The following is a 23,515-nucleotide window of genomic DNA, read 5'->3' on the forward strand; positions in this document are numbered from 1 at the left end:
ACACCTGCAGACCTCCTTCACGGCCTGTGAAGCAACTCCCCTACAGGTGGGGAGCCGGGGGGTCAAACCCGGATCCTTATGCCGGTCCTTGCACTTCGTGCCTCGTGCGCTTAACCCACTGCACTACCGCCCGACTCCCAAGACAAAATTTCTTAAGGTTGAGAAGAAAGTGTGAGAGAATAACCTTAGAGGTAGAGAAGATTTATTATGTAAGACATGAAAAATGCAAACCTAAAAAAATGTTCCTTCTGTTCATCAGAAGTCTCCATAAAGAGATTAAAGACACAATAGTTAAGACTGGGAGAAGTATCTAAGATATATAACCTAAAAAGGACTGGTATTGATAATTTAGCTCCAGAGAGGAACTTACAAAAAGTAAGTAGCAGCCTGGAAAGTGGCACAGCAGATAAAGCATTAGACTTGCCTGCATGAGGTCCCGAGTTGGATCCCTGACATTACATATGCCAGTATGATACTCCGTCATGCTGTCTCTCATAAGTAAATAAATAAATAAATAAACCACTTAAAAAGATTAAAAAACAAATGAGTCAACAGAAAAAATGTCAAAAAGCAAATTGTTCTGCAATGTGCAGAATAGGATACCTAAATGTCCTTCCCTTCCCTTTCCCTTGTCCCTTTTCCCCTTTTTTCCCTTTTTGCCCTCATTCCTTTCTACTTTACCTTTCCCCTTCTCATCCCTCTCTTCCCCTTTCCTTTCCATTCCTTCCCTCCCTCCATCTTCCTCTCCCCTCCCTCCACTAGGCTTATCGCTGTTCTATTGGAGGTGGTTATTCTTAGTGAAATAAGAGAGGAAAGATAACTACTGAATGGTTTCACTCATGTAGAATCTGGAGAACTGATAAACATGAACTTGCAAAAACAAACAAAAAACCAGAAGCAAACAACCTGTTTCTAAGACTTTGTAAGAACTATGTTGTTTATCTTTGGAAGGGGGAGAGTGGGGGACACCGAACTTTGGTAGTGGGTACTATACACTGTAATCTTACAATCATGTAACATTATTAACCACAAATAAAAAAATGGAAAAAATTATGTTCTAAGTATAGGGTCCTGGGATTCAGCCCCCAGCACCACATATGCCAGAACAGTTCTATGCTCTGTCTTGTTCCACAAATAATAATTTTTTAAAGTTATGGCTTATGGGAGTCGGATGGTAGCACAGCGGTTAAGCGCAGGTGGCGCTAAAGCTCAAGCACCGGCGTTAGGATTATGGTTCGAGCCCCTGGCTCCCCAACTGCAGGGGAGTTGCTTCACAGGCAGTGAAGCAGGTCTGCAGGTGTCTAACTTTCTCTCCCCCTCTCTGTCTTCCCCCCTCTTTCCATTTCTCTCTGTCCTATCCAACAGCGACGGCATCAGTAACAACAACAATAATATCTACAACAATAAAACAACAAGGGCAACAAAAGGGAATAAATAAATGAAAAAAACTTTTAAAAAATTATGGCTTATTCCCTCAGTAATATGTTTTACAGTAGTGAAAATCAGTAGCCTGCTGCTCCATGTATCAACTTGAGTTTAAAAAATTATATTAAATGAAGACAGCAAGTCCTTGAAGTTTACATAAATTTTGACTCCATTTACTATAAATTAAAATCATATAAAACTATACAGAGTCTTCTGAAGGAATACATCTATGTGATAAAATAGAAGCTTCAAAAGTGGTGAAGCAGTATAATTCATGTGTCTCTGTCTTTCCTCTCCTCTCAATTTCTCTCTGTCTCTATCCAAAAGAAAGAAACAAATAAAAATGTTTAAAATAACATCTATTTTACATAGCCACATTATCCTTCCAGATCTGTACTTCATAAATTTGTATTTAAAAAAATAGATTTGGAAAAAAAGTGGATTTGGGCAGGGAGATAGCATAATGATTATGATTATGCAAAGAGACTTTTATGCTTGAGACTCCAGAGTCCCAGGGTCAATGCCCTGGACTGGACCACATGAGCCAGAGATGAGCAGAGCTCAGGTAAAATAAATAAATGATTTTTTTTACTTAATAATAAAACAATAATTTAATTATATGTACTTATATACCATATAAATAATAAGGTAATAATAAAATAATATTTATTTATTTATAGCAAGATAGAAAACCAGAATATCACTCTGGAGTTTGCAGTGCTGGGGAATCCAACTTGGGACCTCTTGCTTGAGAGTCTTATTATCCATTATGCCACCTCTTAAACTGCATAGAAATTTAGCTTTTCATGAAGTTTTACTTTTTAATATTTTAATTTCTTTATTGGGGATTAATGGTTTACAGTCAACAGTGAAATACAGTAGTTTGTACCCACATAACATTTCTACATAATGATACAACCCCCACTAGGTCCTCCTTTCTATGACCCACATAGTCAATGACTGCCACCTCTCCAGATTCAAAGGAGGTCTCGAAACTTTACATCAGGCTCAACCTGACGCTGTTGAGTGGCTACGGAAGAAGGGCAAACGCTAGAAGAAGAAGAACCCTCCTCCTCCCTCTCCCCCTCACCCCAGAGTCTTTTACTTTGATGCAATACACCAACTCCAGTCCAAGTTCTGCTTAGAGTTTTCCCTTTTAATCTTGTTTTCCAGCTTCTGTCTACTGAGTGAGATCATCCCCAATTCATCCTTTTCTTTCTTTTTTTTTTTTTGCCTCCAGGGTTATCGTTGGGGCTCGGTTGCACCACGAATTCACTGCTCCTGGAGGCTATTTTATTTTCTCTTTTGTTGCCCTTATTTTTTTTTATACTTTATTTATTTTCCCTTTTTTATTGTTGTAGTTATTATTGTTATTGATGTCATCATTGTTAGGACAGAAAGAAATGGAGAGAGGAGGGGAAGACAGATGGGGGAGAGAAAGATAGACACCTGCAGACCTGCTTCACTGCTTGTGAAGTGACTCCTCTGCAGGTGGAGAGCTGGGGGCTTGGCCCTTGTTTTATCATTGTTGTGGTTATTATTATTGTTGTTATTGATGTCATAGTTATTGCATAGGACAAAGAGAAATGAGAGAGGAGGGGATGACAGAGAGGGGGAGAGAAAGAAAAGACACCTTCAGACCTGCTTCACCGCTTGTGAAGCAACTCCCCTGCAGGTGGGGAGTCGGGGGCTCCAACTAGGATCCTTACTACCGCCCGACCCCCCCCCCATCTTTTTGTTTTAAATCTTTTCTGACTTATCTCACTTAACATGATATCTTCGAGCTTCATTCAAGATGGGGTAAAGAAGGTGAATTCACCATGAACCTGAGACTTTGGAGCCTCAGGAATAAGAGTCTTTTAGTATAACCATTGTCTACCCCTGTTCACATTTCTCAGTTTTCCACATAACAATTCAATGCCCCTCTAGGTCCTCCTCTGCCATCATGTTCCAGGAACTGATCCCCTCCCTTCCCCAGAGGCCTTTACTTTGGTGCAATATACCAGACCCAGTCCAAGTTCTAATTTTTTTTTTTTTTTTGTAATTGGATTCGTTTCATTGAAGGTGCACTTTAAAATTTAGATGTAAAAGAGTTCTGCCAATATTTTCCTCTACATATTTGATAGTTTCTGGTCTAACATACAAGGGGTGTTGAAGTCCCCTACTCTTACTGTGTTGCTGTTAATTTATTACTGTAGCCCTTTCAGTAGATGTTTGATGTATTTAGATAACTTCTCTTTGGGTGCATAAATGTGAATAATTGTTAAGAACTCTTGATTGACTGATCCTCTGAGCATCAAGTAATGTCCATTCCTATCTTTTTTTTTTTTTTTTTTTTGCCTCCAGGGTTATTGCTGGGGTGTGGTGCCTGCACCATGAATAAACTGCTCCTGGAGGCCTTTTTTTTTCTACCCCTTTTGTCGCCCTTGTTGTTGTAGCCTTGTTGTGGTTATGTTGCTGTTGATGTCGTTCGTTGCTGGATAGGACAGAGAGAAATGGAGAGAGGAGGGGAAGACAGAGAGGGGGAGAGAAAGATAGACACCTGCAGGCCTGCTTCACCGCTTGTGAATCGACTTCCCTGCAGTTGGGGAGCCAGGGCCTGGAACCGGGATCCTCACTTCGGTCCTTTAGCCGGTGCTTGAGCGGGTCCTTGCGCTTTGCGCCACGTGCGCTTAACCCGCTCGCTGCCCTACTACCACCCGACCTCCCACCCATCCCTATCTTTTTAAATTTTATCTGTTCTTAGGTCTGTCGTGTCAGATTGAGAATAGTTGTTCCTGCCCTTTTTTATGGTCCATTGGCTTTTATGATAGTTTCCCATGCTTTCTTTTGGGTCTGTGTTTCTCTTGTTGAGTTAGGAGGGATTTCTGAAGACAACATGGTTGGGTTCTGTTTCTGATCCATCTTCCTACTCTGTCTAAAAAATTACCTGTTGTTCTTAGTTTCATACGGTAACAGTGTTCAGCCTGAATGGGTAAAGTTGGGGAAAGTGACTAAGCTTTTCTTCCCTTTTGATGTTTTCTTTGATCACAGAACCTGAACCATGATAAAAGCACTTAAATTTCCTGAGTTGGTATGTTCTTTTAAGTAGTTCTTAGGTTTTTATGGAGTAAAAACCTTAGGTATTTGCCTTCTCTTTCTATTTTTTAAAAAAATTTTAAATTATTATTATTTTGCCTCCAGGGTTATTAATGTAGCTCAGTGCCTGCACGACGAACCCACTGTTTTGCAGGCTACTTTTGCCCGTGTTGTTTATTGTTGTTGTTGTTACTATTCTTGTTATTGTTGTCATTGTTGTTGGATAGGACAGAGAGAAATCGAGAGAGGAAGGGAAAATAGAGAAGGGGAGAGAAAGACCTGAAGACCTGCTTTACTGCTTGTAAAGCGAGCCCCTTGCAGGTGGGGAGCCAGGGGCTTGAACTGGGATTTTTCCGCCAGTCCTTGCGCTTTGCGCCATATGCGCTTAACCCGCTGTGCTACGGCCTGACCCCCTATTTTATAATCTTTATTTATTGGATAGAGACAGCCAGAAATTTAGAGGAAAAGGGGAGATAAGGAGGGAGGGAGACAGTGAGACACCTACAGCACTGCTTCACCAGTTTTGAAGCTTTTCCCCTGCAGGTGGCGACGGAGGACTTGAACCTGGGTCCTTGCGCATTGTAATGTGTGTGCTCAACCATGAGCACTACCACCCACTCCTTTATTTATTTATTTATTTATTTATTTATTTATTTATTTATTTATTTATTTATTGCCTCCAGGGTTGTTGCTGGGGCTCAGTACCAGCACTATGAACCAACTGCTTCTGGAGTTTTTTTCCCTTTTGTTGCCTATCGTTGTTGTTATTGTTGTCATTGCTGTAGCTGTTATTGAATAGGACAGAGAGAAATGGAGAGAGGAGGGGAAGACTGAGTGGGAGAGAAAGATAGACACCTACAGACCTCCTGTGAAGCGACCCCTAGCAGGTGGGGAGCCAGGGGCTCTAACCGGGACCCGAGCTTCGTGCCATGTGCGCTTAACCGATTGCGCTACCACCCGACCCCCTCTTTCTTTTTTTTAATGCTCTTTACTCCCTACTCTTGTCCTATTTCCATATTGTGCTTTTAGCATTTTAGTGTGTTTACCGATCTGGGCCTTTATTTTTTATGTAGTAAGGGGAAGGTAGGATATGTGGTGGTAGTGGAGATGTGGTAGGTTTGATGGTGGGAAGAAAAACCTGGGATTCTGTCAGAGTACTTATCTGGTATTCTGTAGGTAAATTACATGCTAACTTTATTGTGTCTCTGTGTGGTAAAATTCTGTATATTTAAATCCTGGCTTTCTCTGTGTCCTATTTAAAAATTAGAGCAACATTTGGTGATATTAGTAAGAATTATTTTTTGTTTCACGATCTGTTTGCATTCTCTAATACCATGTTTGATAGAATTCCTTCTTTATAGATTTTTTTTTTCAAAACAGTAAATTCCAAATTGAATTTGAAGTGTTCTTTTTTTTTTTTTTCTTTTTTTTTTTCCTCCAAGGTTATTGCTGGGGTTTGGTGCCTGCACTACAGATCCACTGCACCTGGAGGCCATTTTTCCCATTTTTGTTGCCCTTGTTGTGGTTGTTATTCTTATTGTTGGACAGGACAGAAAGAAATGGAGAGAGGAGGGGAAAACAGAGAGGGGGAGAGAAAGACACCTAAAGACCTGCTTCACCGCCTGTGAAGCGACCCCTGCTGGTGGGGAACCAGAGACTCAAACCAGGATCCTTGCGCAGGTCCTTGAGCTTTTGTGCCACCTGCGTTTAACCCACTGCCCTACTGCTGGACTCCCGAATTTGAAGTGTTAAGGAATTGTCAATTCCATAAAGTCAGAATTCTTTGTGTTGATGCATAATTATTTAACTTTTGACCATTATTAAGGACAAAAGAATATAAACATGTTATTAGGTGATCAGAATCTAGCCAGCTTTCTCTTAATCTGATGTTGGAGGAAGGATTTACCCTTCCGAATCTCATTGAAAGATGTGTATCCCTGCTCTTTTCTTTCTTTAGTTGTTTACTTTATCTTACACCAACCCTTAAAAAAATGCACTTACTGTTATCCTATAGTGAATATGTTTTCATTGTTTGGTCTTTAATATTTTTGTTTTTTCTTTTGCTTTGTTGAACAATTTCAGTATTCCTTACTTACCCTTATTCAGCTTTTGCACTCCTTGCTTTAATAAGGTTAGCTTTGGAATGAGTGAGAGAACTGTAATATAGGAAGTAGGTGAGGAGGGTATCTAAGTCTAAGTAGACACTATTTCATTATGAAATTGATATTGACTCACTACAAACTATTGTGTATTTTTGTTTTCAGGTATATATTTTGCCCTAATTTATGGATATATGTGAACATATGCTCTATTTTATGGGATCTGGTCTATATCTAGGTTTTGGGACTTTGTTAGGAAGTGAACCTCCTGGAATGGAATTAGAGAATACCATGAAAGGAAAGGTCTCACTTGAGTAATGAGGGTTGACATTCCACGTCTGACGTCTCTTTACACAGTCTGAAGTGAAGCATGCTGAGGTGTGGTACTCATTGTGTTGATTAGGTTGGGATCGGTGGATGCAAAATCATTTGGTATGACTTGAGAGAAGCATGCAGGAAAGTGAGCCCTACCCCAGAGGTTCCAGGACTGGGGGAAATACAGGCTCTATAGAGGAAGTGGGAGGTTCCTGCTGTCTTAGGGTTTAAGAAGACAATAGTTAGTTATTGCTATAATCACATTGTTTGGCAATTGGGTTAACTTTGAAATATCCCTCTGTTAGGATTTGCTGTATCATACACACCATCACTATATTTCATGTCCTTTGACATTATTTGTATATAGCTATGCTACTGGTTGCTTCTCTTCTCCCTGAACTAAGCTTTTTAAATTTTTTTTTAATATTTATTTTATTTATTTATTCCCTTTTGTTGCCCTTGTTGTTTTATTGTTGTAGTTGTTGTTGGATAGGACAGAGAGAAATGGAGAGAGAAGGGGAAGACAGAGAGGAGGAGAGAAAGATAGACACCTGCAGACCTGCTTCACCACCTGTGAAGCGACTCCCCTGCAGGTGGGGAGCCGGGGTTCGAACCGGGATCCTTATCCCGGTCCTTGTGCTTTGCGCCACCTGCGCTTAACCCGCTGCGCTACAGCCCGACTCCCAGCTTTTTAAATTTTTTATTGTTGTTGTAGTTATTATTGTTGTTATTGATGTCATCATTGTTGGTTAGGACAGAGAGATATGGAGAGAAGAGGGGAAGACAGAGACGAGGAGAGAAAGAGAGACACTTGCAGACCTGTTTCACTGCTTTGTGAAGTGACTCCCTTGCAGGTGGGGAGCGGGGTTCTCGAACCTGGATCCCTACGCCGGTCCCTGTGCTTTGTGCCATGTGTGCTTAACCCTCTGTGCCATGTGTGCTTAACCCTCTGCGCCACCCCCCGACTCTCTGGACTAAGCTTTTAAGAGGGTCAACATATCAAAGACTCAGCCTATGTATTAAAGACTCAGTCTGTGCTTTAAAAAGTTTGAGACATTCAATCAGTTTTTTCCCCTCTCATATTACTTAGTGATTTATATGACTATAAATTAATAGGAGTGTACATAGACACGATACCCACCACCAAAAGACTGTGTTCCACCCCACCCCCCATGAAGCTGAACATCCACCCTCACCCTCAACCCAGGGTTTTTACTTTGGTGCCCTACTCCAAAAATGTAAATTATTAACAATGGTTTTTATTAGAAAGAAATTGTGTTGGAGTGTCTTTCCACTTACTTTTTTTCCCCCCAGTGGTGCTTGGGATTGAACCCAGGACCTCATGCATTTGAAGGATGCACTTTACTACTCAAGTACATCTCTGGCTCATCTTTCTGCTTACTTTGAAGCATAATTCCTCTCAACTCTAACTGAACAAATAGAAGGGATCTATGTGCTAATTATCCTGCTCCTTCAAAGATGCCCAGTTTATTCCTACTTAGTGTGAGCAAAAACATTTTCTGACCTCAATAATTGTTGTGCTATAGCCCAGGGCCCTTATTCATATTGAATTTTCTCTTATATTCTAACCCCCATGGTATTACTTTACTTTGGGGTTGGTTTATTTATTTATCTCTGTCAAGGGGAGGAAATCCGTCCTCTGTACTTAGTATGCTGTAGAGATTTTGTTCTCTTTCCAGGGATTGTACTAGAGGCTCTGCATTGCCAGCTTGTAGGACAAAGTGTTTTTTGTTATAGGCAAAGAAGAATGCTGCATTGATTGATTAAATTCAGCAAATCTCAATTACTGATTTTTCTTTTAAGAATGCTAGTAAAAAAGAAGAAAGAATGCTAGTACAAGGCATTTAAGACAAGGGAATATTAGTAGGAGAGGAAATAGGTATTTTTATATAAAGTGCCCTGGAGTGTAAGCTTGTGTATGTTGAGCAGTAAGAGTGTTCTTTTTTTTTTTTGAATTTATTTATTTATTTATATAATATAGGAGGAGAGAAAGAGTAAGAACCAGATATCACTCTGGTACATGTGCTGTTTGTGATTAAACTCAGAACCTCATACTTGAGAATCCAATGCTTTATCCATTGCACCACTGCATGTTCTAAAGGAGCAAGAATGTCTAAATTGATAGTTAACTAACTTGATAGAGAATAAATCCCTCAATGTTTTTGGAATATGGAATATTGTAGCATGTACATATGTCTCTATTGAGTACTGAAACATAAGCACAGGGAATAAAGGGGCTGAACCCATGTTTGAGGGGCCAGATTGTGGCACACCAGGTTAAGTACACATAGTACGAAATGCAAGTATCTGCTCAAGGATCCCGGTACGAGACCCCAGCCACCCATCCCTCCCAGCTTACCACCTGCAGGGGGAAAGCTTTACAAGCAGTGAAATAGGTCTGCAGGTGTCTTTTATCCCCTCTCCCTCTCTGTCTATCCCCCTCCTCTCTCAATTTCTCTTTGTCCTATTCAGTAAAATGGAAAAAATGGCCATCAGGAGCAGTGGATTTGTAGTGCTAGCATTGAGCCCTAGTGATGAAAATAAATAAATACTCATGTTTGAGTCCCGGCATCCAACCTGTTGGGGAGAAGCTTCATGAGTGGTGGAGTAATGCAGATGTCTCTTTCTCCCTCTCTCTTTTCCCCTCACTTCTCAATGTCTATCTGTCCTATCAAAATAAATAAATAAATAAAAAGAATTAAAAAAAAAAAGAGGAGGGAGGATGGCTACCTACCAGGAGTGTGGTGGACTCGTTGTGCAGACACTGATATCCCTGATGGTGATGAAAAGGAAAAAGAAAAGAGAAAAACAAAAAAGAAAAGGAAAAAGAAAAGCAAAGGACCCTGGGGGAAAGGAAGGCCAAAGGAGATAGCCTTTTGTGAGAGCAGGGAAGACAGCATAATGGTTATGTAAAAGACTTTCATGCCTGAGGCTCTGAAATCTCATGTTCAATCCCTAGCACCATCACCAGTGCTCTGGTCTTTTGTCTCCTTCTTTGTACATCTCTCTCATTAAAATAAAATAAGTAAATATTACAAAAAAAAAAAAAAAGGGCATTGTGAATCCAGTGCAGATTATGGAAATTTTTTTAACTTGATGGTGGGAATAGTGTGTAGACACTTATCACAGGGAGACATGAAATTATACCCATGTCTTAAACACTGTCCCATGATTTACACAATAAATTATTTGAAAAAAATCATTCACTTTTTAATTTTTTATTTATTTAAAAATATTTATTTAATACCTTTTGTTGCCCTTGTTGTTTTATTGTTGTAGTTACTGATGTTGTTGTTGGATCGGACAGAAAGAAATGGAGAGAGGAGGGGGAGAGAAAGATAGACACCTGCTGATCTGCTTCACTGCTTGTGAAGCAACTCCCCTGCAGGTGGGGAGCCGGGGGCTCGAACCGGGATCCTTACGCCGGTCAGTCCTTGCACTTTGCGCTATGTGAGCTTAACCCGCTGTGCTATAGCCTAACTCCCCTCACTTTTTTATTATTACATATATTTTTTGCCATTAGAGTTATTCCTGGAACTCTGTCCCTGCAATATTCAACTGCTCTCTGCAAACTATATTTTAGATAATGAGAGACAGAAGAACAGAGTGATGGAGAGGGAGAGAGAGAAAGAGCAGGAGAAACACCACAGCACCACTAACCACCTTTGAAGCTTCCCCCTGCAGGTGCTCCCATACGATGACTGTGGGCTCACACCTAAGTGCTTGCGTATGGTAAAAAGTGTACTTTTCCAGGTGAACTATCTTCTCTCCCCACCCTACCCCTTAATGTGGTGCCAGGGAATGAAGTCAGGGTTTTGAACATGCATGATACTGCCTAGTGATCTCTCAGCACCCCCCCCCTTTATCATTTAGAGAGAAAGAGGCAATGGAGAAAGATGAAAGATACATAGTACTGCGTTAGCATCCATGACATCCTCATGGGTACTGTCCATGGTGCTCCCAATGGTGCTGGGGCTTGAACCCAGGGTTTGTGTTTTATTAGGTGAGCTCTACTAGGTGAGCTGCTTCCCATATCCTCATGGCTTATTATTAATTCAGTTCTTTTTTTATAGATTATAGGAATGGAAGGGTCTTCATTGCCCTTTAGTCATGGACAGTAATCAGAAAGAAATTTAAATAAAGAAATTTAGATTTCTATTATGTTTTCTGGAAATTTAAGCTAGTAATAAACAACCCAAACATAATTAAGGTTTATCTCTTTTCTTTCTTTCTTCCTCTCTTTCTTTCTTTCTCTCTCTTTCTTTCTTTCTTTTACAAAATTACATTTCAACAGGGGTTTAAATCCACACCATTCCCACTACCAGAGTTCTGTATCTTCAGTCTCCCCACTGCAAGCCATTATAGTTCCCCCAAGGTTGTAGACATGGGCCAACCATCATCTCTACAACTATCTGTCTACATTTATACATAACTGCCCCCTTTTTCTTCCTGATCCAATACTCTCTTCCTCTCAAGATATATCTTTATGTTTGGGGCAAGTGTCATCGATCCGAGTTGAACTTTCTTATGTTGTGTACTTATGGGATGTGAGAATACCATTTTTTGTTTGTTTTTTGCCATCAAGCTGAGGCACAGTGCTTGTATGTCTCTACCGATTCCTGTGACTATTGGTTTTTTTTTCCCTTTCCTCTAGATAGAAGGTGAGAGACAGAGATAAAGAGGGAGAGAGAGACAGAGAAGCAGAGACAGTGCAGTACTGCTTATGTAGCTTTCTACCTGCAGATGCTCCATGTAATCCAGGGCTTAGAACCTGGTCCATGTGCATGATAATGTGTGCACTCTACTGAGTGAGCCACCTACCCAATCCACACAGGATTTGTGTGGTCTTTTGGTTAACATATTTTAGTATTAAAAGTCTAATAAAATTTGTTTATTATCTTGGTATCTAGCTATACCAAGATATTCTCAACATGGATACTATAAAACTGAGCCTTATATCCTTTTTAAAAGTGGAGTTAAAATGGGTGAGGCCACAAAAAAAAAATATATTAGATCATCATGATTCTTTCCATTCCAGAGTATATGGCAGAACTTGAAATTTATACAATCTCAGAATCTTTGTGCATGTCCAGGAGGTTTCTCCTTTTTATTTCCCCTATGGGGTAAGTGGCTATGGTATTGATTCTCAATATCTGATGCGAATACTGTTAGTAACCTATAAGACACTGTGTTTTTAGTCTTTGCAAAAATTTGTAGTTTATAAAATCCTAACATATTAATTTATGATTTCTCACTGAAAATTATACTATCCTCTAGTGAAATTTACATTTCTCTGTCAGTATGTCTGCCTGTCCAGTATGTTTAATTCTTGATTTCTTTCTTATGTGTATGTCTGAATATATTGTATATGTAATAGGAATGACTGTTAAGTAATTTATGATGGTCTTTTAGCTCATTTAAGTCCAAAAACTGTATTATGAACTGAGTCCAAATCAGGTTCTAAACTGATGGGGGATTGTTGATATTGATAACTGAATTTAATTTAAAGGAACTGATGCAGGTGCATTTCTAATCAGGAAGCCTTTAAGGTAGCTATTTTCAGAGATAAGATTAAAGAATTCCAAAGGGAAAACAAGCCAGATGTTCTCTACTTTCCCTAAAGTTGGACTAATTGATTTTTTAAAAACTTTATTTATTTTTTCCTTTTTGTTGCCCTTGTTGTTTATTGTCATTGTTGTTGGGTGGGACAGAGAGAAATGAAGAGAGGAGGGGAAGACAGAGAGGGGGAGAGAAAGACAGACTCCTGATACCTGCTTCACTGCCTGTGAAGGATACCTGCTGCAGGTGGGGAGCTGGGAGCTCAAACTGGGATCCTGATGCCTGTCTGCGCGCTTTCTACCATGTGTGTGACTAATTGATTTTTATTAAGCTGACTGGATATTTGATGATACTAAGGAATTATTATTACTACTATTTTAAAATTATTTTTATATTTATTTATTTATTTCTCCTTTGTTGTCCTTGTTTTTTTATTGTTGTGATAGTTGTTGTTTTTATTGCTGTTGTTATTGTTAGATAGGACAGAGAGAAATGGAGAGAGGAGGGGAAGACAGAGAAGGGGAGAGACAGACAGACATCTGCAGACCTGCTTCACCAGCTGTGAAGCAACTCCCCTCTGAAGGTGGGGAGCCGGGGGCTGGAACCGGGATCCTTTCACGGGTCCAGTCCTTGTGCTTTGTGCCACGTGTGCTTAACCCGCTGGGCTATACCCGACTCCCACTAAGGATTTATTATTAACATTTTAAGGAGTTACTCTGGTTATAATACAAGAAAAGTATTGCTTTTTTAGAGGAATATCTTGAAATAAGTACAGATTATATCTGGAATTTGCTTTACTGTAATCTGGGAGTGGTGCAAATGGGTGAGTGATATAAATGAATTGAGACTGCCCCCCCCCCCGTAATTATTGGAAATAGATGGCATGTACTTAGGAGTTTATTGTGCTCTATTGTCTATCGATGTTTATCTGAAATTTCTACATAGGATGGTGTCCAAAATGGCAAACATTTTATAATCTTTTATGCTCTTTTTTTTAAACATTTTTTTCCTTTATTGGGGGATTAATGTTTTATAGTCGCCAGTAAATACAATAGTTTGTACATGCATAACATTTCTCAGTTTCCCACATAGCAGTACCCCCCCCTACTAGATCCTCTGTCATCCTTTTCCAGCACTTGTTTTCTCCTCCCCACCCACTCCAGTTTCTTTTACTTTGGTGCAATACACCAACTGCAGTCCAGGTTCTTGGAGTTTTCACTTCTGATCTTGTTTTTCAACTCTGCCTGTGAATGAGATCATCCCATATTCATCCTTCTGTTTCTGACTTATTTCACTTAACATGATTTCTTCAAGCTCCATCCAAGATGGGCTGAAAACAGTGAAATCACCATTTTTTTTTTAAATAGCTGAGTACTATTCCATTGTGTATATATACCACAACTTGCTCAACTTGCCACTAATCTGTTGTTGGACAACTGGGTTGTTTCCAGGTTTTGGCTATTAAAAATTGTGCTGCTGTGAGAATAGGTATACATAAATCTTTTTGGATGGGTGTGTTAGGTTCCTTAGGATATATCCCAGGAAAGGAATTGCAGGGTTATAGGGTAGGTCCATTTCTAGCCTTGTGAGAGTTCTCCAGACTGCTCTTCACAGGGGTTGGACCAATTGACATCCCCACCAGCAGTACAGGAGGGTTGCTTTGTCCCCATACCCTCTCCAGCATTTGTTGCTGTTACCTTTTCTGATGTATGACATTCTCACAGGAGTGAAGTGGTATCTCATTGTTGTCTTTATTTGTATTTCTCTGACAATCAATGACTTGGAGTATTTTTTTCATATGTTTCTTGACCTTTCAGATCTCTTCTGTGGTGAATATTCTTTTTAAAAATATTTATTTATTCCCTTTTGTTGCCCTTGTTTTATTGTTGTAGTTATTATTGTTGTTGTTATTGATGTCGTCATTGTTGGATAGGACAGAGAGAAATGGAGAGAGGAGGGGAAGACAGAGAGGAGGAGAGAAAGATAGACACTTGCTTCACCACCTGTGAAGTGACTTCCTTGCAGGTGGGGAGCTGGGGGCTCGAACCGGGATTCTTACGCTGGTCTTTGCGCTTTGCGCCCCCTGCGCTTAACCCTCCATGCTACCGCCCGACTCCCTGTGGTGAATATTCTGTCCACGTCCTCTCCCCATTTTTGGATGGGGAATCTTTTATGCTCTTGAAAGAGCATTCAGTATTCTTTTGATATGCAAAACTGGTGAAAGGTCTATTTTCTAGTAGTCAATGATCCTCAGGAACTAAGTCCATTTTCTTCCTTTCAAAGAGTTGTGCTTGCAAATAGGGTAGATTGACCACATATAGGTTCTGTGATTTCTAGAAGTTGAAAAAGGGGTGTGACTGTATAAAGCCAAAATAATGAGAGCTTTGGGAAGCCCAAGTCAAGATGAGAAACTGTCAGAACTGAATAAGTAGGATTGTATGAAGTATGTCATGCCTTTATGGAGGGCATTATAGTATCTTTATTTTCTCAGGGATAAAACGGACTGCTTTCTGGGGTACTTTCCATACACTTCGGGGCTTACAAAGCATCGGATTTAGTGACTGCAATTTTCCTTGACTTCTATCTTTTCTACTACTCTTTTCTTCTTTTGAATACAAAGCTAGGAAATCCTAAGAGAAATAAGCAACTGTACTTTTGCATAAAGACAAAAGTCTTTTTTTTGGGGGGGGGTCCCCTTTAGTAACAGCTGCATTGTGTTGCCCAAAGGACAAAGGCTTTTTGTCTTTATAGTACTTCTATGTTATTTATTATTATTATTTTCCTAATCCAAATAATTATGTATTCATGTGGGTAAGATTATTTGCTACTTGATCCAAGAAAGTTGGGTGAGGAAGCACCTGCTTTTAGTCATTAAAGTCTTGTTGTTTTTGCACTTCGTCCAAGAAAGTAGTTATTAGGCAAGCATAATTTGCTTTTTCCTGAGAATTAAAAGGAAGGCCTCTTTGCTTTTATCCTATAAAGAGTAGAGAGAAACCTCAAAGGTAGATTTTTTTTTTTTCTGTTTATTGAAATGAAACCATCAGGGCTTCCACTGGAAAAAATGATTCCAGAGTTTTGGTTTTTCCTGCCCTTTCTTCCTCCCTGCTGTATAATTCAGCAACTGGAAGAATACCAGTTTTTGTTCCTTATTGGTGCTACCACCTGTTCTTACTGTTGAACGAAATGTTCTTGGCTTTCTCTGATGTGAACAGGATCTCCCTTTGGGAAAGGTGGGAGGAGGGTGAAAAAGGGAACAGGAGGAGGAGGTCCTCTCCAGCCTTCAGCTCATGTGAGAGGGAGACACAGAGGCTAGTGTGCTCTGCTAACAGAGGGGCTTTGTGCTACACAGATGCATGCTGGGAAGATGCTGGCTGCTTTATCTATGATATACTTGCTTCTTCCTAATAATAAAAAATTAAAGAAGAAATCAGTATTTAAATTGAAAATAAACAAAATGAAGACCTGAGGCTATTCTGACTTCACAGTAGGTGAAGGCAGAGCTCTGACTTTAGGTCTTTCCATTTCTGTGCTGAAACTCTTGTTATCTAGGTCATGGGAGGTCTGCCTCTCTTGAATAAAAGCAACAGAATAGAGAAGAGTTTGACTTTTCTTACCCAGATCTCAAAGACTAGAGTAGAGCTCAAGGTAAAAAGCATTTCTGACTCAAGACCGACTTCTTCAGCATAGGTCAGTGACAGACATCATTTTAGTAACCTAAAATGACTCCCAAATGTAATGCTAATAATAGATAATACTTAGCTAGCAGTTATCATATTGCCATGCATTAATCTAAGACACAGACAGATATAGATATATAAATGTTTAAGTCAAATAAGGATTTAGAGAATAGTATTTATATTTAGGGAACTAAATATAAATACTATTATTGACCCTTTACAAAGTTTTAAAATTTATTATTTATTATGAGTGAGCATGAGAGAGAAGGGACAAAGAGATCAGTACATTATTCAGCTCTGGCATAAGCTGGTGTTGGGATTGAATTTGTGGTCTCTGAGACCTCAGACATGTAAGTTGGTGCTCTAACAGGCTGAGCTTTCTACCTGACTCTCTCTCTCTTTATTTATTTACTTTTTTCTCTCTCTCCCTCTCCCTCCATTTCTTTCTTTCTTTCTTTCTTTCTTTCTTTCTTTCTTTCTTTCTTTCTCTCATATATAACACTGGACCACCTCACCTGTCCAATTTATTATTATTACCATCATTATTATATTTTTCACTTTAAAGAGAGAAGGATATTGATGGGGCAAAGGAGAGGAAGAGGAAGAGACACTGCTTTGTCACCCGTGGGTTTCCCTTGGTGTGCTGTTCATGGTACTCCTATGTGGAGATAGGGCATCAAATTCAGGACCTAACAAATGGTAAGGCATGAATTTTACCTGCTGAACCATTCTTTGCCCCTTAATTCTCTTTGAAAAGTAAAAACTAAAGACGGAAAAGTCAAGTAATTTGAATAAGGTCATACAGATGCTAAGTAGCAGGACTGTGATTTTTTTGAGGGGTGGGTGGGCACTGGGACTTAACACTTGTACAGTTCTACCTTTCTCAGCAGACCTTTTATTCTCCCCTTTTCAATCTCAGAAACAGTGATGGGGTGAGGAGAGACACTGCAACACTGCTCCACCATTCGTGAAACTTCCCCTGGTCATGTGCATAGTTTCCTATATGGTGCTAGGGACTTAAACCAGGGTCCTTGAAAATGGGAAGCTGTGTGTTCTATGATATTTATTTATTTATTTATTTATTGATCAGAGCACTGCTCAACTCTGACTTATGATAGTTCTGGGAACTAGATCTGGGACCTTTGGTCCATTATGTTCGCTCCCCAACCCTAATGTGTTTATTATTATTAGTATTTTTTAAATATTTATTTTATTTATTTATTCCCTTTTGTTGCCCTTGTTGTTTTATTGTTGTAGTTATTATTGTTGTTGTCGTTGGATAGGACAGAGAGAAATGGAGAGAGGAGGGGAAGACAGAGAGGGGAGAGAAAGATAGACACCTGTAGACCTGCTTCACCGCCTGTGAAGCGACTCCCCTGCAGGTGGGGAGCCGGGGTTCGAACCGGGATCCTTATGCCGGTCCTTGTGCTTTGCGCCACCTGCGTTTAACCCGCTGCGCTACAGCCCGACTCCCTATTATTATTATTTTTAACCAGAGCACTGTTCAGCTCTAGTTTATAGTGGTATGGGTAATTGAACCTGGGACTTTGGAGCCTCAGACTTTGGGTTCTCTTGCATAACCATTATATCAACCCCACCCTATTTTTTAGTTGTATTTTTATTTATTTATTATTGGATAGAGACAGAAATTGAGAGGGGCAAGGGTTAGAGAGGGAGAGAGACAGAGAGGTATCTGCAGCCCTGCTTCACTATTTGTGAAGTTTTCCCCCTGCAGGTGGGGAGACTAGGGGCTTGAACCTGGGTCCTTGTGCACTGTAATGTGAATGCTTAACCAGGTGCACCACCACCTGGCCCCAACCCTAATGTGTTTTTACACATGCAGCTAGTACTGGTGTCATGCTAAATTTCCATAGGAGATGTCCATTCAAAACAAGATGAGGGCTGGAGAGATAGCATAATGGTTCTGCAAAAGACTTTCATGCTGGAGGCTCTGAGGTCTCAGGTTTCAGTGTCTGTCAGTGTCTTTGTCGCTCTCTCTCTACCATTCTCTCTGTATTTCTCTCGTTAAAATAAAATTGTATATATATTAAAAAAAGAAAAAAAAACCTGGCTAGGTGATGGCACAACTGGTTGAGCACCTGGTTGAGCACACATTTTACAATGCACAGAGACACAATTTCGAGGCCCCGGTCCCCATTTACAGGGGGAAAGCTTTGCCGATGTGTCTCTGTCTCTCTCCCTCTCTTCCCTCTTGATTTCTGGCTGTCTCTATTCAGTAAATAAATAAAGATACAAATTTTTTTTAATTGTATAGCAATAAAAAAACAACAAGACGGGGGTCCAGCAGTAGCACAGCGGGTTAAGCACACTTGGCGTCAAGCGCAACGACCAGTGTAAGGATCCCGTTTTGAGCCCCTGGCTCCTCCCCACCTGCAGCGGAGTCGCTTCACTGGCCCAGCCCCCTTCTTTATTATTATTATTTTTATTATTTATTTATTTTAATGAGAGATATAGAAAGAGGCAAGAGAGACCGGAGCACTGCTCAGCTCTGACTGATGGTGGTGCTGGGGATTGAACCTAGGACCTTGGAGCCTCAGGCATGAAAGTCTATTTCTATAACCATTTTGCTGTATCCTCAGCCCATAGCTTTCCTATTCTTTATCCCTCTGGGAGGATGGACCCAGGATCGTTATGGGGTGCAGAAGGTGGGAGGTCTGGCTTCTCCAGAGCATCATTCTGATACATGTAATGCGGTGAATCACACTTGAAACCTCATACTTTCAGAGTCCACCTAGGGCTTCATTTTTTCTTAGTATTAATAATTAGAAAGAACAGCAGATTGGGATATAATGGTTACCACCAAACTTGCTGATCTGACTTGACTTTCTTTCAGCAAATCATCATGTGGTCAGATTTGAGAAACTTATTTCTGGACATTAGAATTATAATGCAATCAGAGGAAAAAGATTTCTGTCATATTTATACTATAGATATTAGTCATAAAATAAATAAATCTTAAATATTATATGTGGTATGACAGATGGCAGTAAGCACCACACGGAAGAATATATCTGGTAAGGTTGGGAGGTTTAGAGAAGGGTGACTCGGCTTGCAATTTTAAATAGGGTGATATGTCAGAGAATACAATATCGAGGAGGTAATATCTATATAAAAATACGGAAGGAATGAATGATGGACTTGCTAATAGGTAAGTTAAGATGAAGGACAAGAATTAGTCATTCTAAGTTGGGAGAGCTCTCTATTGTTAGGTCACATAGGTCATTTTTATTTGTTTGGTTTTGTTTCTATAAAAATAAATAATAAACAAGTAAAGTAAAAATTAAACTTAAAAAAAAAAACCAGCTGTCTAGAGTGGTGGATTTTGTTGTGCAGGCATTGAGTCCTTCTCCATGGAAAGGAAAAACAAAAACAGACAAATAAAAATGACTTGTGTGATCTAACAATAGAGAGATCTCCCAACCTACTCAATGCTTGCACAACAAATCCACCAGACTTAATGCTGGGGCTTGGTGCTTGCGTGAAGACTCTACTGCTCCATGTATGTATGAGAGAGAGAGAGAGAGAGAAGACAGGAGAGATACCTGCAGCACTGCTTTACCATTTGTGAAGCTTCCTCCCTGTCAGTGAGGACCAGAGACACAGAGACACTAGAACCTAGATGTATGAGCATGATAACATGTGTTCTCTACTAGATGTGCTACCACCTAGCCCTGAGTAGGTGTTCTTAAATACGCATTCAGCTTTGTGGATTGGTAGTAAATATAATATGACACATTTTTCTATATAAAAATGCCTCATGACATTTCCAAGAACAATTTTTATTTTGGGTGTTATACGTAGGTATTATGCTATTCTTTGTACTTTTATATTAACAGAACAGTGGGTAAATTTGATACCATGAGCACCTCGGAGAACAATATATTAGAGGAAGTAAGACCGTTGCATTTATTTATCACACTAGTCTGTCCTAATGTGTCCTCAGTGACATCACCCTCATTTGTAGGAGCAAGGATCTTTATTATATTAGCACTTTTTTTTTTCTTTATTGCTAACTGCAAGTATATCAACTCATGGGAATAATATTTGGTTCCATATCTATAAGCATGGAAATGCAAGTGCAACAGTCTGGGATATATAAACAATTTAAATAACAGCATTATTGCATTTTTTTCCCCTTTCCTCTCCCCTACAGGGAATCTTTAACCAATTTCAGTGTAGTAATGAAAAAGTGCTTCCATCGGATACTCTTCGTAGTGCTCTAGCAAAGACTTTTCAGGATGAACAGCGTTTCCAGCTGGGAATTATGGATGATGCTGCAGAATGCTTTGTAAGTGCTGGTCTCTTTGATATGGCGTGGAACTGCTGATGACTGGGTTTCCAGGGACTAGCTACTTTATTCTGGACTTTGGTTTCTACAATTAGAACTAGGAATTTGCCTAGATATTCTTTTTAAAAAATATGTATTTATTTATTTATTCCCTTTTGTTGACCTGTTCATTTTTTTTTATTGTTGTAGTTATTATTGTTGTTATTGATGTCGTTGTTGGATAGGATACAGAGAAAAGGAGAGAGGAGGGGAAGACAGAGAGGGGGAGAGAAAGATAGACACCTGTAGACCTGTTTCACACCCGTGAAGTGACTCCCCTGAAGGTGGGGAGCCGGGGGCTTGAACCGGGATCCTTACTCCAGTCCTTGTGCTTTGCACCACCTGCACTTAACCCACTGTGCTACTGCCAGACTCCCTTGCCTAGATAATCTTAAGTTCTAGGTTGTTTCTGCTAATAAATGTTAATTGCTTAGTAGGTTTGTTCTTTTTTCTTCAGACTCAGGTATTTTGTGCATAGAACAACTGATACTATCACCTTTAGAGGAGATGGGGCTCATTAAAATGCATAATTGCTGAACTCAACCTTGCCCTTGAGACTTTCTTTCTTTCTTTCTTTCTTTCTTCATCCCTCTTTCTTTCTTTCTCTCTTTTTATTTATTTCTTCCTCCCTCTTTCTTTTCCTTCATTCCTCCCTTCCTTCCTTCCTTCCTTCCTTCCTTCCTTCCTTCCTTCCTTCCTTCCTTCCTTCCTTACCAGAGCACAGATCAGCTGGTATGGGTGATTGAATCTGGAACTTTGGAAGCTCAGGCATGAGAGCTTCTTTGTATAATTATTGTGCTACCTACCTGCCCCCCGGCGCCCCCCCCCCCCATTAAGTTTCTGATTCAGTTGTTCTGGAGTGGACCCAGGGATATCTGCATCTGACAAGTTCCCAGTATTACCCAGGATGGTGATACTGATGCTATTGGTCCAAGAACAACATGTTAAGAACTCCTGTATTACTAAACATAATAGAGAATAATTGATTCCCAAGCATAGCTGTGATTTACTAGATAAGTAACTGTGTGTTTACACTAATTTTTAGTAGAAAATTAACTTTTCTGAACTGCGGATTCTATTCATCAGCCTTCAGTCAACTCTGTTTTGTTTTTTGTTTTTTTTTTTAAAAAGTCAATGAGTGATATACATTCCATAACAAGGTAAAATGGAGGTCAAAATCAGAGGAATGGGGGGTCGGGTCGGGTGGTAGCGCACGGTTAAGCGCACGTGGCGTGAAGCGCAAGGACCGGCGGAAGGATCCCGGTTTGAGCCCCGGCTCCCCACCTGCAGGGGAGTCGCTTCACATGCGGTGAAGCAGGTCTGCAGGTGTCTGTCTTTCTCTCCCATCTCTGTCTTCCCCTCCTCTCTCGATTTCTCTCTGTCCTATCAAACAACGAACGACATCAACAACAACAATAATGACCACAACGAGGCTACAACAACAAGGGCAACAAGGGGGAGGGAGTAATTTCCAGGAGCAGTGGATTCATGGTGCAGGCACTGAGCCCCAGCAATAACCCTGGAGGCAAAAAAAAAAAAAATCAGAGGAACTCACTATGTTTTATTATGTTGCAGTGGAAATGTAAAGTAGCATAGGCCCTTTGGAAAATAATTAGACTATTCCTTAAGAAACTAAACTTACAAGTAATATTATTCACTGTTGCATTCATGGAGTATATCCTAGACAAAAGATAACTTCTGTTCAGATAAAAACCTGCATGTGAATGTTCATAGAAGTTTTATGTATTGGGGCCAGGCAGTGGTGCACCTCATTGAGCTAACACATTACCATGTGCAAGGACCCAGGTTCAACCTGGAGGAAGTAAACTTCTAGAGCAGTGTAGCAAGTTGGCTGGTTTTTATCTCCTTTTCTGTCTCTCTCTCTCTCTTCCTCTCACCTCTCACTCTCTCTTTGTCCTATTATAAAATAGAAAGAGGGGCCAGGTTGTGGCACACCTGGTTGAGAACACATGTTACAGTGCACAAAGACCCAGCTTCGAGCTCCTGGTCCCCACCTGCAAGGAGAAAGTTTCATGAATGGTGAAGCAGGACTGCAGGTGTCTCTCTGCCTCTCTGTCTCCCCCTTCCCTCTCAATTTCTGGCTGTCTTTATCCAATAAATAAAGCCAATAAAAAAGAAAAAAAGAAAAAATAGAAAGAGAAAGATGGCAAAAAAAAAAAAAGACTCATATCTGGAGTTCCAAGGTCCCAGGCTCAATCCTCAGTACCACTATAAACTAGAATCAAGTAGTCCTCTGATAAATAAAGGCATATGTATTGCACCAAAGTAAAAGACTCTGGGTAGGAGCAAGGGTTCAGGTCCTGGAAAATGATAATAGTGGAGGATCTAGAGGAGGTTGAATTGTTATGTGGAAAACTGAGAAATGTTACACATGTACAAGCTACTATAGGTTACTGTGGACTGTAAACCACTAAACCTCTCAATAAGGAAAAAAAGTAAAGACATGGGAGTTGGGTGGTGGTGCAGCGGGTTAAGCACACGTGGCGCAAAGTGCAAGGACCGGCATAAGGATCCGGGTTCGAGCCCATAGCTCCCCACCTGCAGGAGAGTCACTTCACAGGCGGTGAAGCAGGTCTGCAAGTGTCTATCTTTCTCTCACCCTCTCTGTCTTCCCCTCCTCTCTCCATTTCTCTCTGTCCTAACAACGATGATATCAATAACAATAATAACTATAACAACAATAAAAAGACAACAAAGGCAACAAAAGGGGAAATAAATAAATTAAATTAAAAAAAAGTAAAGACATAAATGATGACGATAATAACATTAAATTGTATGCAACTTTTATTTTTTCTCTGTCAGGAAAACCTCTTGATGAGAATTCACTTCCACATTGCTGATGAAACCAAAGAGGATATATGTACTACCCAACACTGTATTTCCCACCAGAAATTTGCAATGACACTGTTTGAGCAGGTGAACTATCTTTCTATCACTATCACTTCTTAGAATTGTTCTTTAAAAAGATTTTA

The 23,515-nt window shown here is 40.0% G+C and overlaps 1 protein-coding gene across 1 annotated transcript in view; it reads left to right on the plus strand.

Annotated features, from left to right (window-relative positions):
* USP54 (ubiquitin specific peptidase 54) overlaps positions 1 to 23,515 on the plus strand; it is a 127,648-nt gene that overhangs the window by 55,730 nt on the left and 48,403 nt on the right. Inside the window, exons 4-5 of the mRNA XM_060177791.1 lie at positions 20,349 to 20,483; positions 23,346 to 23,459. Coding sequence (XP_060033774.1) covers positions 20,349 to 20,483; positions 23,346 to 23,459 — 249 coding nt within the window. The remainder of the gene's footprint in view (positions 1 to 20,348; positions 20,484 to 23,345; positions 23,460 to 23,515) is intronic.

The sequence above is a fragment of the Erinaceus europaeus genome, chromosome 1, assembly GCF_950295315.1.
Source record: "Erinaceus europaeus chromosome 1, mEriEur2.1, whole genome shotgun sequence".
Classification (NCBI taxonomy): domain Eukaryota; kingdom Metazoa; phylum Chordata; class Mammalia; order Eulipotyphla; family Erinaceidae; genus Erinaceus; species Erinaceus europaeus.